The sequence below is a fragment of the Rhipicephalus microplus genome, chromosome 4 (genome assembly GCF_043290135.1).
Source record: "Rhipicephalus microplus isolate Deutch F79 chromosome 4, USDA_Rmic, whole genome shotgun sequence".
In the NCBI taxonomy this organism is placed as follows: domain Eukaryota; kingdom Metazoa; phylum Arthropoda; class Arachnida; order Ixodida; family Ixodidae; genus Rhipicephalus; species Rhipicephalus microplus.
In genome coordinates, this window is record NC_134703.1 from 30,061,083 (window position 1) to 30,088,509 (window position 27,427).

Below are 27,427 nucleotides of genomic sequence, written 5' to 3' on the forward strand. Positions count from 1 at the left end.
CGGTGCGGATGGGGTCAGCCGTTTCAAGAACCCGGTTCCGTTAGGAGTGGACAGACAGACAACTGTACAGACAGACAGACAAAAATTTTTGCGTCGAAGGTCCCCAAAAAAGACTATCTATCGTCTTTAAAAAAACACATACGCTGCAGCGTTTATATGCACATGTATACCCTATAATGTGGACGGGGAGATGATCGCCACCGTAGCTGAGTGGTAGAGATTCGGACGTGTTATTCGAAGCTCGTAGCTTGGGATCCTGCCCTTGGCAGGTTATATCTTTTCGTCCACTTTTCTTTGTTCGTATTGACATTACAATTACTCATAAAATCCCCTATTACCTGTCAGTTCTCATTATTGTTGTGTCTGACAAAAAAATACGACCCTTCGTTTTCTTCGTGCTTGAATAACTGCAACTAATGATGCAAGCTGATTTTTGTTTTTCTTACTTTTCCGATTCTGTAGACTAGCTTTTATTGTCCGGTATCCAGGCGAAAGCGTATTCTTCAGAGGTAATTTCAAGTATTATGGCCCTCGTGGAACATACACAACCTTGAAAACAATCATCATTTGTTTTTTACCGACTGAATTTTGTGTGCATCAAACAGAATACTTCACGCTAGTTCAGTAATGATATTTTGAAGGTATCTTGTTTGATATTCGTGTCTGTCTTGGATAGCATTCTCAATTTCAATGTGTATGTCCACGACGGTATTTAACATCACTCTGCAAAATTTATGCCTCAACGCATGCCTTCCTTAGCAGTTTTTCTTTGCACATATATTGTATTTGCAACCCCAATGACACCCAGAAGATGAGCACTCACTTTATCATATTAAATAAAAGAGAGATCGTTTTCATACAATAGGACAAACCCTTGGTCGTCTCTTTGTGAACAAAAACAGGTTTGGGCGGCCCTCCTCACAAGTATGGTGTTCCTCGCCATCCTGATGTCGGTCCCCACGGCAGGGGGCAAAAGTCGCATCAGCATGTTCGGTGACCAACTCATGGACCTGATTGGAAACATGTTCTTTGAATGTAAGCCACACTCGCTGCGGTGTGCTTATCGGGGCGTGGGAAGCTGAGCACATCCAGTTAATGTGATGTCGCCAGGGTTTCCGGTTTTCGTTTACACTTGAAATAACCTACAGGGTAAGACTTATAAGACTCTCTTCTTGTCTTGACACTCCTTTTTTTTTTCATCAATCATCAAGTGACCTCGCTATGAGAGTTAACTAAGTCTTTGACGAATCAATTACAGCGATGAATACGCTAAGTACAAGCGCATTTATGACCTGCTTGTCGGGGGAGAGAAAGTCGGGTAGCTTTAGTGTGACCGACAAGTGGCCGGACCGTGTGATCAAATACTGGTGGAACTGAAAAGAGCGTGAATTATAGTGACATAATGTTGCAGTTATAGTTAAGCATCATGTCCGTGATTACGGTAGGATGTGCATTTTTAAATAGCGTGTAAAGGTCACAAAAAACCTCCTTGCTGTGCAGCCCGGGGGAACAGCCCTGAAACTGAATTATGGGGGAGGAGAATAGGAGGAAAAGAACGGCAGGGAGGTTCATCAGCCTATAGGCAGCCGGTTTGCTACCCTGCGCATGGGAGGGGGATGGGGGAGACGAAAGATAGAGAGCAGAGAGGGAGATAAACACAGCACATTCGGCAGCACACGCGCGCACACTCAGTCATAGTCCAGTCTTGTCTTTCGCGTTGTGTGACATTGCGTGTTCACTTTGCGGTACGGAGTCTCATGCCATCATGCACACCATAAGTAGTGCTCATAATTAAGCAATGTGTATTACACAATGCGAATTAACAAATTAGACGACGTAATAATCTATCCCCGCTCTATTCTGTGCTGCTTACGATACGACAGAGATTGCATGCTGTGAAGCCGCGCTTTTGTGCAGCAACCATTCAGTGGAACATGTCGAGTGGCGACGTATCCGCATGTAGTGATTGCATGTGCAGCAAAGCGCCGTGCACAAACACGAACCACTCTCGCGCTGACCTGCCACTGTTTTCGGCGCGAGCTACGTGTATACAAGTTCATAGTCATCGCGCATCGAAAATGTTTCATTGAAAATGTTTCACCGTGTCTTCCGCATCACCATTGCGTGATTAGACACTCGGGCCAGTAAGGCTAATTATTAGTATCGGGGGTTTAACGCCCCAACCACGAAAAGATCATGAGAGACGCCGTAGTGGAGGGCTGCGGAAATTTTAATGTACAGTATACGGGCCTCTATATATATATATATATATATATATATATATATATATATATATATATATATATATATATATATATATATATATATATATATATATATATATATATATATATATATATATATATATATACCATTTCGTCTCCATCGAAAAGCAGCCGCTACGGCCAAGATTGGACCCGCGACCTTTTAGTCAGCAGCTGAACACCCTGGTCCCATATCCACCGAGGCGAATGACCGGTAAGGTTTCCGTAGCGCTAAAGAAAACCGGTATTCCATGACTAAAGAAAACTGGAGTGCCATGATAACCGGTTGTTGGTTCCTTTAGGCAAGGAAAAATTGAGGGCTGTAGGGGCTACTTATTTGGCATACAGCGTCATTAGCCGCTGAAAAGGTGGCACGGTTAGTCTTGAAACGCTAAGGCCTGACCACACGCACGCGTTGAAGCGCGTCAGCGCGCGTGGCGTGCAGACTGGGCGTCGCGTCTCCTCCTTATGAAAATAGAGGGTGGTTCAGAAGCTATAGACAAGACAGCGCGCCATCTCTGTCCACAGGGAGAGGGCGCGGCACCGAGTCTACAAGCCAGGCGCCGAAGCGCTGCGACGCGCGTGTGTGGTCAGGCCTCCATGCAAACTCTTCGTATACATGACGTGTATGCAGCGTTCATCTTTTTGCCGCAGCCACACCAGAGCCCCCGGAAGATTCGTACAGGCGCTGGCTCACCTCGTTCTGGTGGATCGTGGTCATGGTGGTCATGACGGGTTTCACGGGCATCATGAAAGCAAGTCTGATGGTCAAAGACCAGACAGGTCGCATAAGCGGCATCAAGGACGTCATCGAGCGTCCGGAGATCAAGCCCTACCTCATCGATGGAAGTACATACCATCGGCTTTTCAGAGTAAGGCGATGAATACAAATGTGTAAAACGTTGAACGAGTTTAAACGGGTTTGCTTGTGACAGATTTATTGTTATGAGATTATTATTATTATTATTATTATTATTATTATTATTATTATTATTATTATTATTATTATTATTATTATTATTATTATTATTATTATTATTATTATTATTATTATTTAGTAGCCATAGTAATAGCAGTACAGACATAACTAACTGAAAGTGATGTCAAGAGAAATATAGGGGATGGTATTAGTAGTAATTGTAATGTAGCTGAAATAAATTTTAATGTAACTTGTAACCTTTAACCCGCAACCTTTGAATGACGCGTCCGACGATCTAACACTGAGCCACGGTGGCGGTCATTCTCTGGCCGTCCATCTTATCAGCTGTATTTGTGCATTTAAACGTGGCAGCGTCCGTCGGCGCCGACAACAAGAAAAACGAGTGTTCCACACTCTCCGCGATGCCAACACGCTCTGACTGACCGAGAAAAGCGAGCCCTTAAATTTACACTTCTTTCCTTCAGTAGTAGTAATAGTAGAAGCAGGAGCAAGAGGCCAATTTTTCAGTTTAAAGTGTTGTGCCGGATGATAATGATGATAGTGATAGCGTGAGAACAGAACGAGCCCGCAGAGACAAGAAGGACACGAAGGACTTCTTGTCTCTGTGTGTTCGTTCTGTTCTCGCGCTATAGCTATCATCATGTCATACCAACTAGCCCAAGCTGCCACACTTCCAAGTTGTGCCGGAACCTCAAGAGCTGGAAGTCGTTGCGACATAACGGATACCAAAGGTTTTTTTTTTCCTGAATTTTGGCAACATTGGCTCAAGAAAACTTTTCGAAACTCGGAACACAAATAATTAATGTTTGCAGACAAGTTCACGGTGAGCTTTTGGGGCGTTTACTAGCTTACCAAGTGTCTTCTGGCAACAAGAGTGGTGCTTTGATAACTTGGAGGCACATGTCACTGATTTCTTTATCCTCCTTATACATCTAATGTCTTTTGGCGTTTGCAGACTTCGACCCGGTCCGACCACCAGCGCCTGTGGAGACAGGTACAGCGCTACAGGTCCGTGACATCGGCCACCCAGATCCTGACCAAGGAAACGTTCGACGAGGTTCTAAACGAGAGGGCCATTTTCTTTTGTGACGACATCATGCTGTACTTTTCCGTGGCGCGACTCTACCCGAATGGCGTCGACGGAGAGTTCTACTTGGGCACCGACTTTTTCATAAACAACCCATTCACCATGTTCGTCCGGCGAGAGTTTGACCAGGGCCTCATCAAGAAGATGCACCTGAGGTTAGTAAGTGTGCACCAGTGGGTGCATTCAGAGTTGTTCAATCATATGAGTTGCGAAAATCTCCCACAGGCTCCACGTATCGAAATTCAGACACACCGTTGGCCCCGATATCGAGAGTGAGCAGTGTTACTGTATATGCTATCTTTAGGTAGCATACAGTAACTTAAGGAGTGAGCAGATTGTCGCGCCACCTATTGTTCAACACACCCACTATTAAACGCATCATTTGTGTATTGTGTTGTTGATCAAAAAAAAAAAAAGTCCTGAAAAGTTTGGCCAACTGCGTGTCCGGGATTTGGAACACAGTTTTGCAACTGGTATGACTAAATAACTCTGCGTGCAGTGATCTTTCCGAGTGTACTTAGCGGCGCGGATTAAAGCAGGTAGGTTACTTCGCTAATACTTTTAACCCAGGTTTGAAAACAACTGAACAGCATTTTACCTATACCTACCCGTACGTATTTGTAGTTAAGATCCCCTCTGGTAATCAGAAAAAATTATGTTACAGGCCTGCGCAATACAAGCTAGCACAGTCACGGCTTAATCCCGAGAAGCGGTCTTCATATGACCCGTCGCAAACTCGCCTATTCCGAGTACGTCAGCAGAGTCAACTGTTGGGCTAGCTGGCCATCCGTGAACACTAAAAGAATATGTTCAACTATCGAAGAACACAAAACAGGGAGAGCTCTCTCATCTGTCCTTTACCCCCCCCCCTTTTTTTTTTTTGTGCTTGTCGATTTTTTGGTCTTGGGTGTGTCCAGATAAGATTGAACACAAGGTTCGGGTTATAATTTCTGATTTTGATGAAATTTAATGTGGGCCTAGGTAGAACAATGGTTTTGAAGTTAGTTTTGGGAAAACAAGATTTTCAATTGAAAAAAAGAAATTGCTGGGGAAAAGCGCTTTTCCACCAATTTCGCGATTTCTGAACTTTGGGGGTTTGACCTTTGATCAGAGTGCTGCCCCATCCGATATAAATTGAGCCGCATAAAGTGTATATAGAAATGACAGTTAATTTCGTCATGGGCATTCAAAAGACGATTCAGAAACTGATGGAGTGGAGGATGTGCATAGAAAGTGAACACAAGAACCCGCCATCTTATCGGTGGCAAGATATATCCATTTTAATACGGGTAACTTGTTGAAACATATATATAGTGCTCGACGTGTCCCGTCGTGTTACAGATTTTCTTGCGAAACCCGAACATTCAGGCACATTTTAGTAGAGATCAAGTCATGAATACTCTTCTGGATAGGTTATTTTCACCCGTCAGAGTCCTTACATATTTTTACTGTTCATGAAGCTTGTGCAAATGTTTCATACAGAGACAGGAGCAGACGCTAGAGGCGCCCTCACTCATGTATGGGTAGAGTTACTGTATATGCTACTGTAGGTAGCATATACGGACGTTATACACCTCAAGGAAATTTGGGGGGAGCTTTAATAAAACAGAGAAACAGGGAAAGTATAGTGCAGTGCATTTTATCTAGAAACTTGATGGCAATTACAAGAGCTGCCTCCGCTGTGCGATGTACTATTGCTAATAAACCACGTTTTTTTTTCGTTACCTTAAAGCAGTTAGTCGCAATCTGTTGGCGATTAAGAGCCAATAAATGACTCTGGCAAATCCTAATGCATCGTGGAAGTGCAGTGGTCTCCACTCTTGACCGTGGACAACAGATATTTCAGGATCGGTGTTTGATTACAAAGATATCGTAAGATAGGCTCGTGTTTATTGAACCAACAATTAGCTTGAATGCATCATTGTTTTGCAATGAGCAATGAACGGTGATCAGGAGATACTTTATGCGGCTTTTAGCTGGTTATCGCGTTTTACTTCGCATTGATTTATCTCTATTCGACGCTAAGCCACGTTAAAAGTTCGGTTGCTCATGCAATACTGTGTTGTTTTCACGGTCCCTCTACATACTATTACTAAAGTTAAAGTCTTAGATGTCTCATCAAATGCGAAAACTCACCGCCAACATTCCGCGTCGATGGCATCACCATGAGTGATGCATAAAACCACCACGTGATGACGTCAACATTTCACGACATCACAGATCGTCACTCAAAATTAGTGATGTAACGATGACGTCACACTATCAGGTCTACGATGGGGCCATCGCATAACAACGTAACTTTTCATTGCCTCTGTGATCGTTAGGCCAATCACGAAGACTGCAAAAATATTCGAGGTGCAGAAAGCTTGCAGTCTGCCCGATCCTGGACGCGCTGCAAAACTACCTTAGTTTTGCAGACAGATTTCGGAGGGAGGCGGTGGGGGAATATTACCACATAGACTTATCAAAGAACAAAAAAGAGAGGCTTCTCACCATCCAGTCATCGAAGGCGAATGACTTCCTCTGAGCTGCTTTTTTTTTCGGTCTTCGTTATATTAATCAGGTGTCATCACTTACAGCTGGCGTTTCAGAACCAGGCGTGTTTTGCACGATGTTTAGCGATTGATTATCGCCCCACTGAATCCAAACCATATGAGACCAGTGCTCGCTTACAAACATTATCATTTAGTTCAGATTTTTGCTCTGAGACACACGCACAGCACCAATTAAAGCAGCACCAAGCAGCCCAAGCTGCTACGGCCTGCTGCGCTTTTGCCCTTGTTGGGACTCCGGGTCCTGCCGGTCTCGCTTTCGGTAGCTGGCCCCGTCGCAGGATCCATCGTCCAACAATTCAGCGAGAAAAAGGCGCCCGAACAAACGACAGAGATTTATTTACATGTGGAGAAGTGATCAACTGATCCAAAGAGAGAAGAGTGAGAGATACAAAACGTCTTCGGCATTTTATAGCGCCGCGTTGCCGACACTGGGCGCACTGTCCGCATCGTCAGCCAATACGGTGGCTCCGGCACCCCGGCCACGAGAGAGGGGGAAACACACCTCACAACACATGGAGTGGCACAACCTAACACGAGATCCATATATGGTCACGGCGCCCTAAAATGTTGCCAAACATGGTCACGAACGCACAGCAGATTCCGGAGTTCTCCCGGCGAGAGGGGGAGCCTGAATGGGGAGGTGGGGGTGGACGACACAGTCGGTCAAGAACCGGTTCTCCCCCAACCTCCTCTTGCTTGGTTCCCTAGGGCCGGTCGTAACAGTCTCTCGCGCGGGGGGGGGGGGGGGGGGGGGGTAAAGATCTCGATGGGCTGAGGTTTGCAGCCACTGTCCGGAGAAATCAGCGCCGGCAGTCGGTTTGGTGACGACCGTCTTTGATGAAGTAGAGGGCACCACCTGCTTCATTGTGGGCTCAACAGACATCACATACGCACATGAAAACACAACTACTCAGCCGGTGAGCGCCGGACAATTCCGCCAAACTCCACCAGGCAATTTTCCCCTTTAACTGATATTAAAGGAAATACACAATTTATTCAAAATGTTACTCACACGTTAAGGTGACACAAAACAACAACACTGGAAGCACACCGAACCCGAAACCCTGGATAGCCGTGTCTTCAATGTTTTCAAACAAGTACACCTAAAAGAGTAAAAAAAAAAAACAATCACTAGCTCTTGTCTAGGTCAGGAAAAAAAATGCCAGAGTTCTCGAGACATCCTCTCGCGTCAGGGGCATCGACTTAAGCCATCAGCGTTGCCATGGAGTACACCCTTTTTGTAGCGTATTTCAAACGTATATTGTTGCAAAACGAGGCTCCAACGCAGCAGGCGGCCGTTCTTAGAGGACATCGTCTGTAGCCAGGTGAGAGGACAATGGTCCACTTCCACAATGAACTTGCTTCCGGCAATATAACAAGCCAGTTTCTGGACTGCCCAAACCAAGCACGCACATTCCTTTTCGCTAGCGCTGTAAACCTGCTCGCGAAGGGTGAGTTTCCGGCTAACATAGACGACGGGATGCTCTTCATCCCCCTCATCCCTTTGACCAAGAACTGCCCCCATGCCTCTATCACTAGCGTCGCATTGGACTATGAAAGGCCTCGAGTAGTCCGGTGAACTAAGCAAAGGTTGGCTCGACAAGGCCGCTTTCAAAACGCGGAAAGCCTTTTCTTTCTCCTCATCCCAGTCGACCATTTGGGGCTCGGTCTTGCGCAACGCCTCAGTAAGAGTGCTGGCAATGTCGGAATATCTAGGGATGTACTTACGATAGTAACCAGCTATTCCAAGAAAAGCCCGAATATCGGTTTTCGTTCGGGGCTGGGGAAAGTCTCGGATAGCTGCCACTTTCATTTCAGAGGGACGGCGATGCCCTCGACCGATAACATGCCCGAGATAGAGTACCTCTGCTTGTGCTAGCTGACACTTGGGCGCCTTTACCGTTAAACCTGCTTCGCGTAGGCGTGTCAGTACTGCTCTCAAATGCGCCAAGTGTTCTGGCCAGGACGAGGAAAACACGGCGACGTCGTCCAAGTAAGGCAATGCGAAGTCCTCTTGACCCCGCAAAACCTTATCCATTAAGTTTGAAAAACAGTAAGGCGCGTTCTTTAGGCCGAAACTCAACACTTTAGGGCGGAATGTCCCCAATGGTGAAATAAATGCAGCATACCGGCTCGCCCTCTCGGTGAGCGGCACCTGCCAGTAACCTCTCACTAGGTCTAGCGTTGAGATAAATTCCGCGCTGCTTACCCTCTCGACGCGTTCCTCAATGTGGGGAATTGGGTATGTCTGATCCTTGGTGATGAGGTTTAACTTACGATAGTCTACGCAAGGACGCGGATCCTTGCCGGGTACCTCCACAAGAATTAGCGGGGAAGTGTAATCACTTTCACACGGCTCAATCACGCCCAATTCCAGCATCCTGTTAACCTCTGCTTTTATTAGCTCAAGCCGGCGAGGTGACACCCGATACGTCTTAGATTTTACCGGTTCCGACGAGGTAAGCTCTATGTCATGAGTGAGGACGGATGTCCGGCCTGGCTCGCTTACAAATCTGTCCTGAAACTCGGTCAAAAGACTACGCAATTCCTGCTTCTGCTTCATTGTCAGCTGTGGCTTTGATACTAAATCCTCAACTGTTTTCTCGATCGGGACTTCGTCCGATTCGGGAGCTAATTCAGGAATTTCTGCCGGAACCTCTTCCGGAACATTTAAAGTCATGTTCACGATGGCTTCCCTCTCTTTATAGGGTTTGAGTAAGTTGCTATGATACACCTGGTGTACCTTACGACTTCCTGGTAATTTTACCACATAGTTGGTGTCAGACAATTTTCGAGTAATCTCGGCCGGGCCGACCCATTGCACTTCAAGCTTATTCTTTTGGGAGGGCCTCAACAACATGACCCTGTCTCCTACAGCAAAGTGTCGCGCTTTAGCTGTCCGATCGTAGTAAAGCTTAGCCTTCTGCTGTGCTTTGGTCATCGCACTCTCGGTCAGTTCTTGGGCTTTTGTTAGACGATCCAATAAGGTGAGGACATATTCCACTACTACAGGATCATCACCCTGACCTTCCCACGAATCTCTCAGCATACGAAGAGGAGATCGCAGTCTGCGGCCGTAAACAAGTTCCGCTGGCGTAAACCCTGTTGTCTCATGTGGTGCAGTTCTTAGTGCAAACATCGTTGCAGGTAAGCACATTTCCCAGTCAGTTTTTCGTTCAAAACATAAGGCTCTTAAGGTGGCGGTTCTACTGTCGCCATATTGCGAGTAGTTCTGGAAAAAATACCAGACGGCGCCACCAAGTCAGGACTGGAAGGCCAACATTTCGGAGGTGAACTGCCACACGTGTGCCGGCGCGCCACACTGCATGACGAGGGGGTGCAAATCGCGCTGACACGGTTCGAAGAAATGAGGCACTGAGCAGGGGCTTTTTTTTTTCTCCCCTTCAACGACACCTCCATCTCTCTCCATGCTCACTAGCCCCTGACCCCTGCGGTCGCTGCTTTTCAAGAGATCCCTCATGTAGGCTGCGTAGCCTGCTTGGCCAGCTGCTCTACGTTCCATACAGTGCCGGAATGCGAGGTTGAGTGAAAAACTCTATCGCGGAGGTCACAACAATGTATATATACAATGGAGATCAAAACTTGCACTATGAATATTCATGCGAGGTTCAACGGAACAGTTCGTTCTACAAATAATTGGGGTTGCTGGAGCATGATGCGGTTCGGTGGGACAGGAGAAGGCAAATTATATTTGACTATGTATACTTCCTTCCCAGTATGACCTAAGCTTCCAAATTAAAAAAAAAACAAAAACAAAAAAACGGGTAGTTAGGCAAATCGCGTGCTAAGAAGTGCGGCCGCTGTGACTCACGGTGCCCAACACGTGCCGACTGCATAATCATTAGTGTTCCCCACTATACGTAGCGTAATTTATTTCATTAGAATTGAAACTTCAGCAGGCTAGTATAAATTCATGTTTTGGTTGATGCAGCGTTTATTTATCACGTTGCCGTACGCAAACCATCGGACTAGTCGACAAACTATTTTTATGACGAAAATGAAGCAATTACCTCTTGTGTGTCATATGAGCGATACTCGCACATGCGTGGCCTGAATGGTCCAGGTGCGTTATTCCCTTGTCCAAGGAACGACTTCTCTATTCGCGTACGCTATTTCAACATCATTTTTTTCCTGTAAAGGTCGTGGCAATAACATGAAGAGTGATCGTTTCGCCCAAATCAGTTATTGACTGCAAGCTCGTAGATTCGAGGCCGTTACCTCAAGCTCTATAAACATCTCATGATAAAAACTGGGGCGGATTCACACAAACCTCCCAGGAGTGCAACAAGGGAGGGGAAGACTTATGGTACAGTGCATCTCCCATGCATCTTTCTACGCAGCCGCTGCTTGTATTACTTCTAATTCGTACCCATTTCGAGTTCGTAAAGCGCATGCAAGGCAAAAACATGAGTACACAAATACAATAGTTGCAAATGAGTTGAAGAAAAGGTCTTGTCGCACTGGATAAGGCTTTTGGATGCATGATTGGCCAATTCAAATAACTATGTCGGCTAACATATCTTCAAGCAACGAGTCTTAGTGTTGTGTATATGCTATGCAATGAAGGGCTGTCATGCAGTAAGCAAGATTGAGTCAATACACGTTGTTGTGACAATTTATTTAGTACGAAACGAGCGTCGGCAGCACTTGGTTACAGCCACGAAGACACCTGAACATCACACACACAAAAAAGCCCGCAGAACTACAACGCATACATTTAGAGAAATGTGAAAGCGCACAAAGCAAAAGTACATATAATCACGACTTTCGGATGCGAACTTGTGACAGCAGAGAATGAAGGTGTATGTTTTATTATTATTTTCCGTTATCCTATATCACACACGAACTTTTTACAAAAGTTCATTGGCGCTTCTGTGGTCATGTCTCTCGGTCATTGCTGCTGCAGAACGCACGTGAATGGCTGATGACACACCCGACACAAAGAAGTGAATTGCTACCTCATAGCTTGTTCGAGAAAGAGTCTTTGCTATCGTCAAATCTGAGCCTGCATCTGCCATTCGATATATACAAGGTCGTTCTCCTAATGTGCAGTTCTTTAGAGCGAAGCTCTTACGCACATACTGCTGCGTTGAGCGGCGGCGCCTGTTGGCGTCGTCGGCGTAACCAATAGAGCGAACGCGGAGTCTGCTGATGTCACTCGCCACTGGCCTCTAACCTCGCCTTCTTCCTCCGTCACGCTCGCTAGCCCCCCCCCCCCCGGTAGCAGCTCGCGCGCGTGCAGGGCTGGCACGTGCACTGCGGCTGGCTTCGCTTGTCGTAACGGGGCTCTCGGCATTTCGCTTGGTTCGCGGCGCCTGCAATGCACAAAGTGGTATGCGTAACGCTCGAGCCCTGGCAATTTGCGTGGAAATATGTAAATAGCTACAACTGCAGATGGCCGAAACTACAGACGCACTTGGCGTTGCCCCAACACGAAAGTGCGCTCAAAATCACCATTAGTTAGCATCGTCACAATTGGTGAATTTCTTGACAGTGCACGCGCCCAGCAGTCCTACGACTCAAGGCTGTGAAAAATGTCCGAGTCGCCACTCTGCTTTGCCTCCTTGTTCTTCATCGAAGCTCGTTTAGACTGCTGGTGTGACTCAATTGCTTTCACATTCCACTGTGGTCTGCGTATGGGCATGCTGCGCGTAGTACGGGGATCTACAATTTCAGGTAACATGCAGTCTCTGTAAAATCTGATTAGTTGTGGAAGCATTCTGAATTTCCAAAAGTCATTATCTCTTTCGATCCGCTGTACGTGGATGGCCTTCGACGTGCAGACGACGAAGTGGCAGAAACTTCTTTTAGTGATATGCAGCTGACCTTGCACTTGGTAGAAATAGTTATGAGAGCAGCTCAATTTGGGTGGTTCGTGTACATGGCTCCTTTGATTGTACTTTTTAGCTGCCTCGGATGGCTCCATGTCCTTCGCAGTGAATGGGCACTTCACCTCCACGATACCGTCGCTCGCAATTAATCCGTCTGGCGACCCCGCCAAGAATCCGTACTCTGGGTAAACAAATAATCCGCAAGGTTGCACAGCAGTTTCCATTTCTTGCTCGTATAACCGGAGTGCAATTGTCTTCCATGCTCAAGAGCGGCACTGGTGAAATTTTTCTTATAGAGCAGGGTCTTCACGAGCGTGTCACAAGGTGTCCACTCCCTCCTTCGGCATACTGCATAGAAATTCGACGCCGTTAGGCGCATGTTTCTTTCAAAATGCCATGTAGGATTATCAGCCTGTCCTCGAGTAGCCTTCTCAATTTCCATCTGCTGTTTCTCATTCACCTGCAGGCTTGCTAAAACAGCCCGTTCTTTCTCGGCATATTGCTCTGGTGGCATGTCTGGCTGCTGGCAATTCGGACCATAATGAATCATTGAGTCGTTCACCGTAGACTCCTTGCGCTTATGCTGCTGGTGGCCATTTTCTTCAAACAGTTTTCTTCTGAGAGACTCTTTGTTTGCTTTCTGAGCCGTCTTCTTGCTTGCGTAGCGCTTCAAGACGGCTGCGGGGCTCTTGCAGGTTACAGCCTTGGATGTGGGGCAGTGCCACTGTGGCCCCAGCTGAAAGCTGAGCCCAGCTCCATAACAGCGGTGTTCATAAAAGCCCTTTTGACATCTGTTGATCTGTTTACCACCAGATAGTTTGGCTACCAGTGCCATGACTGCCTCGGCAAGATTACTTGTATCATCTGTCACAATACGGTCAGCTTTTTCGGCAATTATATTGGCAGCGGTAACTATTTTCATTTGTAGCACCTTAGGCATGCCATCATAAATGTTGTCACCTTTGGTGCCATCACAGAAGTAGTCTTTGCATCTGTCGTGGCAACCAAAAACATGTTTTGGGCCATTTATTAGGTCACCCGCAAGGTGGCGCGTAAGGTCGGCTTTCTGGGCACGCTGCTTTTGTGCAGTACCCTGTACATCTCTAAGAATGTTTGCGTAGTGCTTTATGGCCTTCCGTGCACCATTCTTTAACCGCTTAATCCTAGGGCCACTTAGGAAAGCTGAACTGCCCTTTGTTTCTTTGGCTATGCCATAGAGCCGAGCGGTGTAACATTTCACAACATGGTTTGCACATTCCCTCTTTTTTACAAAGCGCCCGTACTCCACTTTCGTGAGTATCTGATGTAAAACGGACGAATCCCCGTCCCCTATGAATATCCGGTATTCCACACCATGCATTTCCACGCTTCTCTGGAAGCCTTCAACGATAATATCCGACTCCATTGCCCCTGAGCTTTGGTTCCAATTCTTGTAGCACACATGGTCTTTCTTGCCCTTTCCCGTCCTAGAATAGTGCTCACAGGTACTGCACAGCTTGTTTCGTACTCCTAGGTAGAGGAGCTTCTTCGTGCGTCCTCCTATAATCACAGCGAAACCAGAGTTGGCGGAATACCGGTGTCCATGACTGCGGTGTGACCACCCACCATCGACAATCACTGTAATATAGGGGGTTATGCCATCCTCACAGAAAGCCCCAGCTTCTTCCGCGAGTTTTTTTTCTTCTTTTCCGGCTTTTATCATTTGGTCAAAAAGGACGGTTTTCCAGCACTGCAACAAAACAAAAGTTACAGCAGATTACAACGTCGAAATTGTTTTCACAATAGCGATGCCGCACTTTGTAATTGCGTCAATGCGTGAGTGAGCTCCTAGACAGGACGATTACTGGCTCACTTGTAATCCTGACATCTCACGATCAATCGTTTCATTGTATACGACGAAATGTTGCAGAGAAATTCTCATCGTGCCATACTCCCGTTCAAAACGCTTGCCATGCACGTGCCACTGTCACTTCACGTGAATTTTACTAAAAATAAAGAGCTGCACATCCTCCGTCGTCTTCAGAAAGAGAAAATAAATATTTATCAGCTTATTTACCTTTCCCAGGGACTCCTCCCGGCGTAGAAAAGCCCCTTTGCTCATAGCAGGAATTTCCATGACTGCCATTGCTTCCTCTAACTGCGAGTGGCCCGATCCGATACTCATGAATGCCCAAACAGCAGCCTCATTGACTCCTACGTTTGCTTTGTCAGTGAGGGACGTTGGTTCTGTGACGGGGTCAGTCGTCAACTTTCTGATTTCCTGACATTCACTGCAGGTAAAAGTGAGCTCCGAACAGAGCCCCACTCTCCGTTCTTTCTCGAGTGCAAAACGTCCAGTCAGCTTAGGACAGCTGTGGTCGTCGAGACTACGAACAGCGTTCACGAAATGGGCCAGCGACACAACTCGTCTTCCGATGATGATCGCCTCCTCTGGCTGAGTTGTGACGCTTGTCTCCAGACTCAGGCCCGGCAGCGACTCCTCGACGATGCCGAAATTGTCCCAGTATTCAGACGTTGCGTCATCCTCTCTGGCAAAACCACTGTCGTCCAAGCATGGCGTACAGGCGGCGCTTTGGCGTTGCTCTCTGTTGCTCTCCGGCGAATTCGCTTTCCTGAAAATTTTACAGGAAAGTACATCATGTGGTTAGTGAGCTAGCACCAGATGCACAGGGATCGTAGCAACTACACTTCCAAAGCTGGCATGAATAATAAGCTGGTGTGGTGAGGGACCGATGCAAAACTCAAAATAAAAGGGCGAGTCCTTTTCTCAGTCGGGATAATTACTGAAAAGAATTTCTCCCGACAGTCGTCTACTATGGGTTGCTTGAATGTCGATAAAAGGCAAGATAGATGATACAGGTGTTTGTGCTGCCTTCCTTGAACCTAATCAATCAATCAATCAATCAATCAATCAATCAATATATAAATTAAATAGTTTTGTTTCCAAAAAAGCATATTTACGGTAGAAAAGGGTGGCCGGGATAAAATATGAACCATTACGGATTGACAAGTGCGTCATAGCGTTTTGAGAGGATGGTTGGGCGGATAGGGCATGTGACACGCTGTGTGCGCGCGTGTCCGTGCTCTGTGGGATAAGCGCTCGTGTGTACAGAATCATTTGATTGGGTGCATCTCGCATCTTTTTTTTTACTTTGAGCACAGTCTAGCTTTTATAGAACACTTTCTCAGTTACAGTGCTCAGCTCTCAAGCACGCCGCGTGCTTGCGAAAAAAGCAGCATCAGACAAAAATGCCGGGCTTTGCCACCACTGCTCAATGTTCCGCCCGCAAATATGCTGTTCGATCGGACAAGTGCAGGTCAGAAAGATAGACGGAGCCCAAGGTCACGACAAATAAAACGCGCCCAAGCAGATAAACACGCAAGCAGGAGCGTTGTGACGTACACACAGCGTGCTGTAGGTCCTGATTCGCCCAGACCTCTCGTCACAGCGCTAAGAAGCACCTACCCTTAGCCTTTTGATACACGGCAGCGACATTTCAGATACACAAAGAAACAAGGTTTTTTATAGACACCACACGTCCGCAGATCTTAGCACTTTCTTCTCACGGGCGCGCATTATCTAGGAGTGACTGCGTGTCCAGCGTCCTGTACACGCACCTAAAGGCGCTGCAGCGACAAAGTACGGGATATAGCATTGGACAGTTTTGTTCACCTGAAGCCGTAAAACAGAAGTTCTAACGAATTTGTCTTTGTACATATATAGCCGCCAAAACTAACATGCCAACATAAAATAGAGTAAAGTATAGCAGTGTAGCTGGCAACGTAAAGCTGATCATAGAAAGAATGTCGCCCACAACGTGACAATTTGCCTTCTGCTTCCTTCCTTCCTTTACCAAGCCCACATTGCGTCTGGGGTACAAAACGAGCTCGCCACCGTATCAAGAACAGGCTTCTATAATGTTTTTTTTCTTTTTGCTGCTGTAGCTGCGCGCTTTTAGTATCAAAAGAAACCACAGTAATCGAAATGGTCTTACCTTGAATGGTGTGAAAATGCAGCTGCTGCCCGTGCTCGACATGACGCGATGGCGGCTCTCTTCCTCTTCCGTGAAGCTCTATCCTTATGATTTGTCATGACTCATGTGAAGCCCGGCAAGGCACTTGTGCTGCAGGTACTCCCACACGCACTCGCAGCGCACGCTAAGCAAACTCTAAAGAAGCCCTCTACGCGAGCAGTGGACACCAGAGGATGCGGCAGAAATGCGTTCTATCTCTAGTGTCTCACGCTACTACAGCACTGTCGCCTTCCGTGCTGAGCACGCATTTTTGTGTCCATCCTTATCCTCACTCAGTCCGCCTCCCCCCTCGTCATGCTGCCTCGCACCTTCAGGCTAGCATAGTGGCTGTTATTCCAAATCTCCTGCCCTCGTGCGAGGCCATCTAGACTATTCAGGTGTTAGTGGTGTCGCCTTGGGCACCCCTTCTTGGTACCTGGTAAAACGCGTTCCTCGCTCACTATTGACGGGGGACTAGCTGGAGGAGAAAGGCGCGTCCCGTTCGCACATTGTTCACTGATAGGCGCGTGGCTAATTTACTTATACGTACGTGGCTTTGGAAGTCTTCCTAGTTAGGAAGCACATGGCGGCAGCCACCGGCTGTGTGTGAGAGAGGGTCGGGAGAGGAGGCAGTTGTCGTTACTTAGATAAAAGAGAAAAACTTAGCGGACTTTAGTCCCGAGAAGCTCTTGCTTTCTGTCCTCGCAGATGTCTTGTAGTGTGCGAGAAGTGCACACAAGACCAACACGACGAGTGGTCGGCGTTCCTTTGTCGTGAAAAGTACTCTGGGTCGACTTACCCCTCGAAATCCAGACCTGCCTGGCGCATTTGTGGGATACGTCTTTCTAGCGCATTACCCCCGTTTACATGGTCGTGATGCGCCAGTTGTCGTGCCGGCTTACGGCAAACTGTCGACGCCCGGCTATACGCAAACGTGCTTTCTTATCGAGGAAAGACGAACTGGACCCCACTCCCAACAACCGTGGAGACGGCGTGCCGGCCTCTTGTTGAGTGAAGTTAGTCGCCCCAGCTGGCAGCCGACTGACTGGCAATTGCCTCGAGCTGTCAGGCTGTAATCAATTTTACACGAATGCCAGATTAGCCCATCGACTTTGCAAGCGCGTTTCGGAAAGGTGATGCGACGCCGTTTGCAGGACCTCTCGTCTTCTGTACGCCGCAGCTACCATGTGGTGTCGGATTACAGCGAGCGAGTATCGGATTACAGCGACTTGTAGCTGGGCGAGTTGGTTTATGTAAAAGAACTAAAAAAAATAACTCATTAGCTTAGTCGTGCCTCGAGCATGGGAAACAGAAATTCGCACAATTTTCTGCGTCATCAACCACTATATAAATAGGTACATATTAGCGCGAGCAAAATAATGACTTGAGAAAGGAGTGGCAGGAGGCAGGAATATCTCAGCTCCCGACATTTCTGCTTCGTCCCACTTCTTTCTCGAGTGTTTTTGTTTTCTTGAGCTAATATTAATAAATTCCTTATAGCGAAAGAGGGACGCACGAAGTTCGCACAACGGGGGGCCACCATTCCCCTCATCGTGATTTACGGCCCGTGAATCGACCGGCACTCGCAAAACTGCCCATTTCCTACGCATTAGTGCAATGCGCCTTCCATTGCTTACATGAATGCGACGCGCATGTTTCGCACTCATGTAAACGTGTTTTATGCACACCGATGTCACCACACTTTCTTATAAACTTATCCCTTTCAGAAACGTTTCTGTTCTTTTCGAGCTACTAGGCGTAAGTCCAAGATCTGCTATTTCTACTCGTCAGCCTTATGACTCACGCTAACGAGTCAAGGAGCTGCTATCTTGACGCATTGACAGTTCTCCGCACAGCAGACTTCCTAATGACGAATTGTCAGCAGGTGCCGCATGCCCTTGACATTTTTCTCTATTCTTTTTCTCCCCTTCCCCCTCCCCGTGTAGGGTATCATATAAGCCTTTCCTTTGCCTTTCTCTCTCTCTCTCTCTCTCCTTCAGGCGAAAGCGTCGGCAGGGTGCCTTGTCGCATGGTGTTGTACACTGGTACCGAAGAAAACCAACAAGTTCCCTACTCGACGTTGCAATCCTTAGATTGAGTGGCATAAACCCTCAGTGCATAGGAAATATAGATGGGCTTCACCACTGCCGCTCCCCCACCAGACCTGCTCAGTGGGAGCATAGTCAAAAGTTATCCGCCTTTCTGCCTCCCTGAAGGACCTCACTTGTCGTGGGTGCTTCAAAGCAGAAAAAAAAACAAGAGCCCTGGTGCCTCATTGCTGTCCCCGCACCGAAGTACTTTCTTACACCACGCCGTGCATTCAGCAAATTTCATGCCACTTCGCGTCGTTGTTACTGGCTGAAAAATCTGCAAGATTTTCAGGCAGTAGCATGATTTTAGCCAGTTTATGCAGTGAGCAACGGAATAAATATTGCTCGGTTTTGTGGTTTATTGAAACCGATGACGGATATTCACAGCTGACTCCGAGAGAAGAGTTTGAAAGCGCCCGCGTCCCCTTAGAGCGAGTTTGCAGTGATTATGAGGAACGCCGTCATGGGATACTTCAGAACATTGGTGTTCGCGCATTTCGGCGCTATGGAAATGTGCGCTTGTCGTATATAAAGGCGGAAAGCGAACACGCGTCCTCAATTCCTGCCGCACCGTAGTTTTCCCCAGAGTAAATAAATGAAATAAACACGCAGAAAGTACAAAACAGACTTCATCTCATTCCTGTAGGTGTGCCTCGTTTCGTGTTTGTGCTGTTTGTTGTGATGGGTCCATACGAACAAGCGCAGCACGTCTGAAGCTCCGTATATTTCACGGTAAAAAAAAGATATTCACAAATACCTTACCCACGCACGTCTGCTCAGTTCGCTCGTATCACTCGTTTGTCGTTCGTTTTTCTGCTTTCTTCTGACTGTCGTCGCACAGCCCTCGCTTTTCGCTATAGTCCGTGGGGGGTGAGGAGGGCGACAAAGACGTGCACACATAAAAGAGGGACTTTCCAAGAATTCGGCCTTTCTTTTCCCGTGAAGACGCTCACCCCACCCTCTCGGAGGATACTGCCGACCTGTTTTCACGCTCTCCCGCGGTACCGCGCAGCCTTATGAGACTCGAAGGGAGGAAGGCTTACAGATGACGGTGCATGGTTTGAAGTTAGAAAAGACGTTTCCTCCTGAGGCAAAATGTTTTTGCACGCCGCATTCGGGGAGACAGGGAACCTTCAAATTCAGCGCTTTCCTTATTTCTGTTTAGGTGGCGCTAGGAGAAGATTTTCATTGTAGTGATAGGAATAATGTGAATTTCGCAATATTCCTGCAGTTCTTGTGTGCGATTCGTGTGCATAAGTATACCAGGAGACCGTAACTGTTATAGTTTAGGCTATGCATGCTTAGATTTCATTGCTATTTCAAGATAACAACGACTTTGTTGATGTTTACGGCACGATAAATTAAGACAATTCGCGAGCTTTGTTTCGCATTTCTGCTTACTTTATTGAAAAACGCTACGTTGAGGAAATAGATCAGGGGTTCTAGTTTATCTACGTGCAAATTCAGCAAACGAACTTCAGTAGTTCTCCCCAAAAATGGGCCACGGTAGGTCTATCTAATGAGAATATTGCCCAATTTAGATCAATATAATTAAAAAGGGAGCGGGCGTACATAAATAAAATTGAGCACTCAAACGGAAAATGCCATCCTCTATGTACACCCAGAAAATGAATTTTCTCTAGCGAATAGGTGCCGGATAGTCCGCCTCGACATTCACTAAATTTGGCTCTTTTCAAAAGCTAATCAGCAATACAGTAAAAGTGCTAGAATAATTTGCTACGTTGAGGAAATAGATAAATATGTCTTAAATGTTCTGTGCAAAGAACAGTGCTGTAACTGCAGCAGATTTTTCAGAAAATGGTCACTGCTGACACACAGTCAGACCAAATCATGTAACTAGCGCTTATTCTTGGCTCTCCCTACCCAAATGCTAAAAGCTTACTTATTTTTAATAGATATTTTTAAAATGTAAAAAAGTTAAGCTTTTCAATGACACATAAACCAACTATATAAGACAAGAAGAACAGCCGCCACGTCAGTTGGAAAAGTGACAAAAACGATGTGTTCGTGCCGCCGGAGTGAGACCGCCGCCTTTTAACACTCGCTTCATCACGGAGTGAAGCTTCTCTATCGAGTTCGACTGCGGATGGTAGACTGAACTATGCAATAATTTCACGCCACACCGCTCTAGAAAGGTTGTCGTTAAGGCACTCGTGAAAATGGTGCCTTGGTCTGATTGTATCTCGGCAGGAAAGCCTACCCGGGCAAACACGGACAGAAGTGCGTTCACTACTTCCACGGAACTTAGCTCTTTTAGCGGGACCGCCTCTGGAAATTTAGTAGCTGGGCAGATTAAGGTCAGGATGTGACGGTAGCCTGAAGTTGTCTTGGGCAAAGGACCTACTGTGTCAATTACCAACCGACGAAAGGGCTCCGTGATTACGGGTACCAGCTTCATTGGAAATTTCGCCTTATCTCCCGGCTTACCCACTCGTTGACACACATCGCAAGATTTTACAAACCTCTCTACATCTTTAAAGCATCCAGGCCAGTAGTATTCCTGTAAAAGACGATTTTTCGTCTTCTTTACGCCTAAGTGGCCTGACCATGATTCTCCATGCACCAAACTAAGCAAATCCTGACGAGACGCCTGAGGTACGACTACCTGGTCAAACTCTACTCCTCGCCTATCTAGATATTTTCGATAGAGTATGCCGCTCCTCTCTTGGAATCTCACATTTCGTTTGGCGATTCCCTCTTTCGAACTGTCCTGGAATTGCTTAAGCGTCGGGTCCCCCTTTTGTTCGGTTATTAATGAAGCGGGGCTCACCTGCAGCAGCCGACGGAAATTATCCGAAGTTGGCATGACACACAACTCTTTTGTAGTTCCTAGTACCTGGAATGTGTCACCCTCTGTGCTATCCTCTGTACTACCAGGAATTGGCTTGGGAGCAACGGCATTTTCTATTTGCTCGGTCAACGAGGCGTAATTGACCCCTTCCAGTTCGGGAGGAGGTTCAACGTCGCCTTTAGGAATGGTTGCCTCCGCGACTACGGCTTCTGCAGCCTGTTCTCGCACAAGTCGATTTGTTACCACGGTGTCCAACTCGCAACCAGGCCCGTTGTCGATTTGAGGCTTGTTTGCCTCAGTGAATGTTGCTCTCGCAGCCAGCGCACGTGCCTTCGATCTAGTCAGTGCCTGCACTATGCCTTCTCCCAACGTTAGACCTTTCTCCTTCAGCATTTGATCTGACTTATTTGAAAATAAGTAAGGATACTGAGGGGGTAGATATGGCGATACCGCGGCTTCCGTTTCCAACGTACCAAATGCGCCTTTAAGGACAACTTTAGCTACGGGGAGGCACTGACTGTTTGCTTCTACGGCTTGTCTAATCCAGGCACAGTCTCCTGAATACTGTCCGGACTGAACAAAAGACGGATGAACTACGTCCATAGTGGCTGCGGAGTCTCTAAGAACCCGACACTGCTTGCCGTTCACGGTAAGGTCGTACATATAGGGCTCTAACAACTTCATGTTCTCGTCGGCTTCATTTATAGATAAAAAGGCCACCTTTTCTTTCGGGCAGTGTTTCGCGAAGTGCCCTGTTTCGTGGCAATTGAAACAAGCAGCCTGTTTTCTCGCCTCAAATTTCCTTTTGCTTGCCTCTGCCGACGCCCCATGGTTAGATGAATTGTTTTCCTCACCCTTTTGTGCGAGACTTGTCGGTTGTTTTCTAAACGGCGCCTTATTCGGTAGTAGTAATTTTTCCCTTTTTGGCTCGCTATTTGCCCCGAGGGCGCGGCGCGTAACGAATTCTTCAGCGAGCTCTGCGGCTTTCGTTACGGTGTTCACGTCCGGTCTATCCTGCACCCAGAACCTCACCTTTTCTGGTAACCTTTGATAGAATTGTTCCAGACCGATACACTCGAGCACCTTGTCATGATTCCCATACGCCTTTGCCTCTTTGAGCCACTCCTCCATGTTGGCCATTAACTTGTAAGCAAACTCCGGGTATGAATCATTGTTCTCTTTTACGGCGTTGCGAAATTTTTGTCTGAAACCTTCCGCTGACAACCTGTATTTCTTGAGAAGGCTCGACTTTACCTCACTGTACTCGTCAGCCTCCTCTTTCGTGAGGCGCGCGATTACTTCTGAGGCCTCCCCTGGAAGTAGGGACAACAAGCGTTGAGGCCATGTATCCTGGCTGAAACCTTGCCTTTCACAAGTTCTCTCAAAGTTGACGAGAAACAGCCCAATGTCCTCCCCTAGCTTGTACGATCTCATTAGGTCCGTCATTTTGAACCTGACCCGCTCTGCGGTACCGGATGCCTCGCTGCTTCCTGTTCTACTATTATGGCTAATCTCTAGCTCGAGGCGCTTCATTTCAAGCTCGTGCTTTCGCATCTTATCTGCCTCGGCTTCTGCCGCTTTCCTTTCGGCCTCGGCCGCCTTTCTTTTGGCCTCGGCCGCGGCCGCCTTTCTTTCGGCCTCTGCCGCTTGCCTCTCCTGAATCTCCTCGACACATTCTGACAGCTCGTCATCCTCCGCCCCCAATGCGAGAATCGCCTCTATCAGCTCTGGCTTTCTTTGAGAGTCCGACACCTCCAGATTCAACTCCCTTGCAAGTAGCAACAACATGGACTTTCGCAGGGATTTCAGATTCATGGCTGCCTCCAGTACCGCTGTCTCTGTTCCACAAAGATTCCTGTCCTGCAACTAATTAACCTTGACGGCAACGACAGCTCTAGATACCTGCCTTGCCTCAAGTTTTCCGTTAACTTAGTCTACAAATAAAGCTTCAAAAGCTCTTACACGGAATCCTGCCCTGTCACTGTTAACCTTGACGCCACTGACAGAAAGAGCTTAACCAAGCTATCACACAATTTCTGCCTGACGCAAGTTACCTGTTAACCCAATGACCAAGACAGCCCCTCTCTACCAGCTTTTACTTAACACATAGAGTAAATGCCTGGTAAAATTTAACAGAGAAAGCCGGCACTCACCCAGTTCGCAGTCATGTCTCCGGCGTCGTGCCTCTCAGAAGTGCCGTTCGATTCCCTCTGAAAGTCGATGAGCTCGTGTCCTCCTTCTCCTGTCGTCCCGTTGTTGGACTTCGGGCTCACTCCGTCCAGTGGTCGCTTTCGGGGTTATCGGCATCCCGCCGCTGCCATCCAGTTGTTGGGACTCCGGGTCCTGCCGGTCTCGTTTTCGGTAGCTGGCCCCGTCGCAGGATCCATCGTCCAACAATTCAGCGAGAAAAAGGCGCCCGAACAAACGACAGAGATTTATTTACATGTGGAGAAGTGATCAACTGATCCAAAGAGAGAATAGTGAGAGATACAAAACGTCTTCGGCATTTTATAGCGCCGCGTTGCCGACACTGGGCGCACTGTCCGCATCGTCAGCCAATACGGTGGCTCCGGCACCCCGGCCACGAGAGAGGGGGAAACACACCTCACAACACATGGAGTGGCACAACCTAACATGAGGTCCATATATGGTCACGGCGCCCTAAAATGTTGCCAAACATGGTCACGAACGCACAGCAGATTCCGGAGTTCTCCCGGCGAGAGGGGGAGCCTGAATGGGGAGGTGGGGGTGGACGACACAGTCGGTCAAGAACCGGTTCTCCCCCAACCTCCTCTTGCTTGGTTCCCTAGGGCCGGTCGTAACACCCTGTACAGGCAGCGATCTTAGGGCAGGGGCGTATCCAGGGGGTGGCACCCAGGGCACTTGCCCCCCCCCCTTCGAAATTTTCTTCGCCATGGCATAGAGAAAGAAAAATGGTTATTTCAAAGGGGTGCCCCTCCCGAAATCAGTGTGGTGCCACCCACTCCTCATACCCGAAAAAAATTTTCTGGCTACACGCCTGGCTCAGGGTGCTAGACAAGTACGCCGGGAGGCCGTCGAAAGTCCTCGGCACATCGTTCTGGCAAATGTTTCAGAACGTAGCCCTGTGACATTGCAGAAACACCTCCGACTGACCACTGGAGTATGCGAACACTCTCCGGGGAGCCAAATATGAAAGCACGCCTTTCTTGCCGAGGTATACGCCGCTTCCACTCTTCCCGTCATTCCTTGACATCAAGGAACATCGTTGACATCAAGCTACGGAGCAACTATGAACCATCCTTTCCTACCTTCAGACAACCCGCACTATAGGCACAGTACAGTAAATTAGATCAAAACTGCGTGCTCACTCGTCGCGGGATATTGCACTGCCACCAACAGCCGCCATCGATGTCGTCTGCCCGATGCCAACAGACTGGACACAGTGCCGCCACATGGCCACCACATGCAACGAACAAAGCTACCTCATAGATAGGGTAGGTTCTTGGCCTTGTTGGTGTAGCATATTCATAATTATTGTTGAAAGTTACCGCTCCTGTGTGTTCTTCCTGTCCCGTCTTCGTCATTTAAGTGTCGCGCTTACCTTTATGATCATGAATATGATTGCGAAGTACTCCATAGTGTTACAGCCTTAGGCCATGGCCAGCAAAGAGATTGAAGTACTATGGTATGGTATTTCAAGGGCTAGGAAAGAAACAACAGAGAAGGCAAACACCTAGCCAAGCCAGGGCCAGCTACGTGCCCTTGTTCTCTGTCATGACTCAGCCTTCCACGACTTTGGGCAAGCTGTTATGATTCTTTTGAAACAACCACGGTTATGCGTACAGACCTGGCTACACGTTGAAGGTGTCTCCCGAAAATCGAAGCCAAATTAGCAATTGGGAAAGCGATGCGTGGCTCCAGTGGGAACTGCGCATACGTTGAGCGGCCGGGTGGGGTCTCACGCACCCCGTTTTATCAAACAGCTCAGATCTGTCTTCACACCACTTAATTTTTTTTTGATGACAGCACGAACGACGCGATTTGCCCGCTGCGGTGGTTGTGTTTTCTTTCACCAGAACGTTTTTTGTTTTGTTTTTAGACACTAGGTCGGATGCCAAAAGTGAGAAGGATTTCTTACTTCATAGATCATTCTACTTTGCTGATATCGGCGTATCACACGGGTTTCTTGCTTGCCCTGTGTCTTTTTAACTTTTATTTATTTAAATAATTATTTAGTTAGTTAGTTAGTTAGTTAGTTAGTTAGTTAGTTAGTTAGTTAGTTAGTTAGTTAGTTAGTTAGTTAGTTAGTTAGTTAGTTATTTTCACTGAATTATCAACTCACGCGCAGGCTCCGTTGGCTTTGGGAGGCCGGCTTGCCGCAGGAGTGGAACCGCCGCACCATGGAGGCGGCGCTGCGTCACACAACGGACACGCAGACGACCGTCGTGGCCGCCATGAAGCTCGTCGACGTGGGAGCCATCTTCTACCTGATGTTCTTCGGCCTGGCGTTCGCCTGCATCGTCGGCCTCTTCGAAGTGCTTGTCGGCCTGCTGCTGCCGGCCGCAACGCGCGCGCTAGCGCAGCGCCGATTCACCGGGGATTCCCTGAACGTCCGGGCCGTTGATGCGGCACGGCGCTTTTCGGCCGCGGCAGCGCCTACTCGGGTCGCTATTTCTATCCTCGGACGTCCGACAAGTTAGGGCCATCAGGTTTCCCCCTCATAGAACAGTACGTGTTAGTGTGATTCAGCTAGGCTTGCTTATGGATATCTGTATTTATCTGTCACCCTGAATTTCTGGTAGGCTGAACGAGCAGGCGAAAGTGCTTCAGGCTCGCTGCATGGCCGACGCTTCGGCAAAGTGGGACCAGACTCCTGTCAAGGGCACCTCATAACTCCTCAGCGTGTTAGTCTAAAGCAGATCAATGCTAACGTCATGTCCAGAGGTGCTGTCATGGCGCCGTCTCAATTCCTGAGCCCCATTACACCCTTCCTTTAAAAAGGGGAAAAACCCACACTTTCCAGAAAGCGATTATTGACAGCGGCACGCGACACTATAGGACATGACGTTATCCATAACCTGCCAAGAGTGATAAGTCGGCTTTGGGAAAGACCAGTCCCGATATCCAACAGCCGGTCAGCTTGGCCGAGGTACTATTTCCTGATCATTCACCTTATCAGCCCTTCTTTTTTTTTTCATTTGATGGCTCATGTCCTGACTTTGGATTACCCCATATTTCTGTGTGACACAATTGAGTAGTAACATAATTTGCATGGCTAATATGCTTGAAAGTTTTATGTCATCACTTCAGCGTTACCTGAAAGCGCAACGTAAAAGGGAAACGAACTTGGATTTTATAATACTGAGCATCACAACCATTTTTAAGACATGTTTAAAATGGCGAGTACCAGCATTTAGCAGTGTATATGTGCTCCTATAAATGGGTAATTTAGGCTTCCTGCTTCCTTTGTACTTGCGAAAATTCTCGGTGAATCAAGTCTGCGGTCAACACAAGCTCAGTCCTGCCTTTGAGCTTTGGTGCTTCGAGGGCCTTTGTGCAAAGAGCAACAAATACTTCGTCGCGTCGCTCTATAGGAACTCTAACTGTGACCCATATCCAAGAAACTTCCAAGACGAGTACACTGAATTATACCATAGCATCGGGCATCGACCACAGTAAAGTACATAGCCAATATGATACGCATATATTAGAGACTGCACTGATGCAATCAAATTCTTTCTGTCGGTTTTACGCGTTTTGCTTTCATCACAGAGATAATTTCTGGGTTTCCTTATTTCGGGGAGACTTCGTTTGGGTTTTCTTTTGTTTGTT

The 27,427-nt window shown here is 47.4% G+C and overlaps 1 protein-coding gene across 1 annotated transcript; it reads left to right on the forward strand.

Moving 5' to 3' along the window:
• Nucleotides 1-920: 920 nt before the first annotated feature.
• Nucleotides 921-27,289, forward strand: LOC142813872 (uncharacterized). Its single transcript, XM_075891829.1, has 4 exons — nucleotides 921-1,035; nucleotides 2,919-3,136; nucleotides 4,160-4,446; nucleotides 25,944-27,289. The coding sequence occupies exons 1-4, from the start codon at nucleotides 927-929 to the stop codon at nucleotides 26,293-26,295; spliced, it is 966 nt and encodes a 321-aa protein (XP_075747944.1). The 5' UTR covers nucleotides 921-926; the 3' UTR covers nucleotides 26,296-27,289.
• Nucleotides 27,290-27,427: the final 138 nt, after the last annotated feature.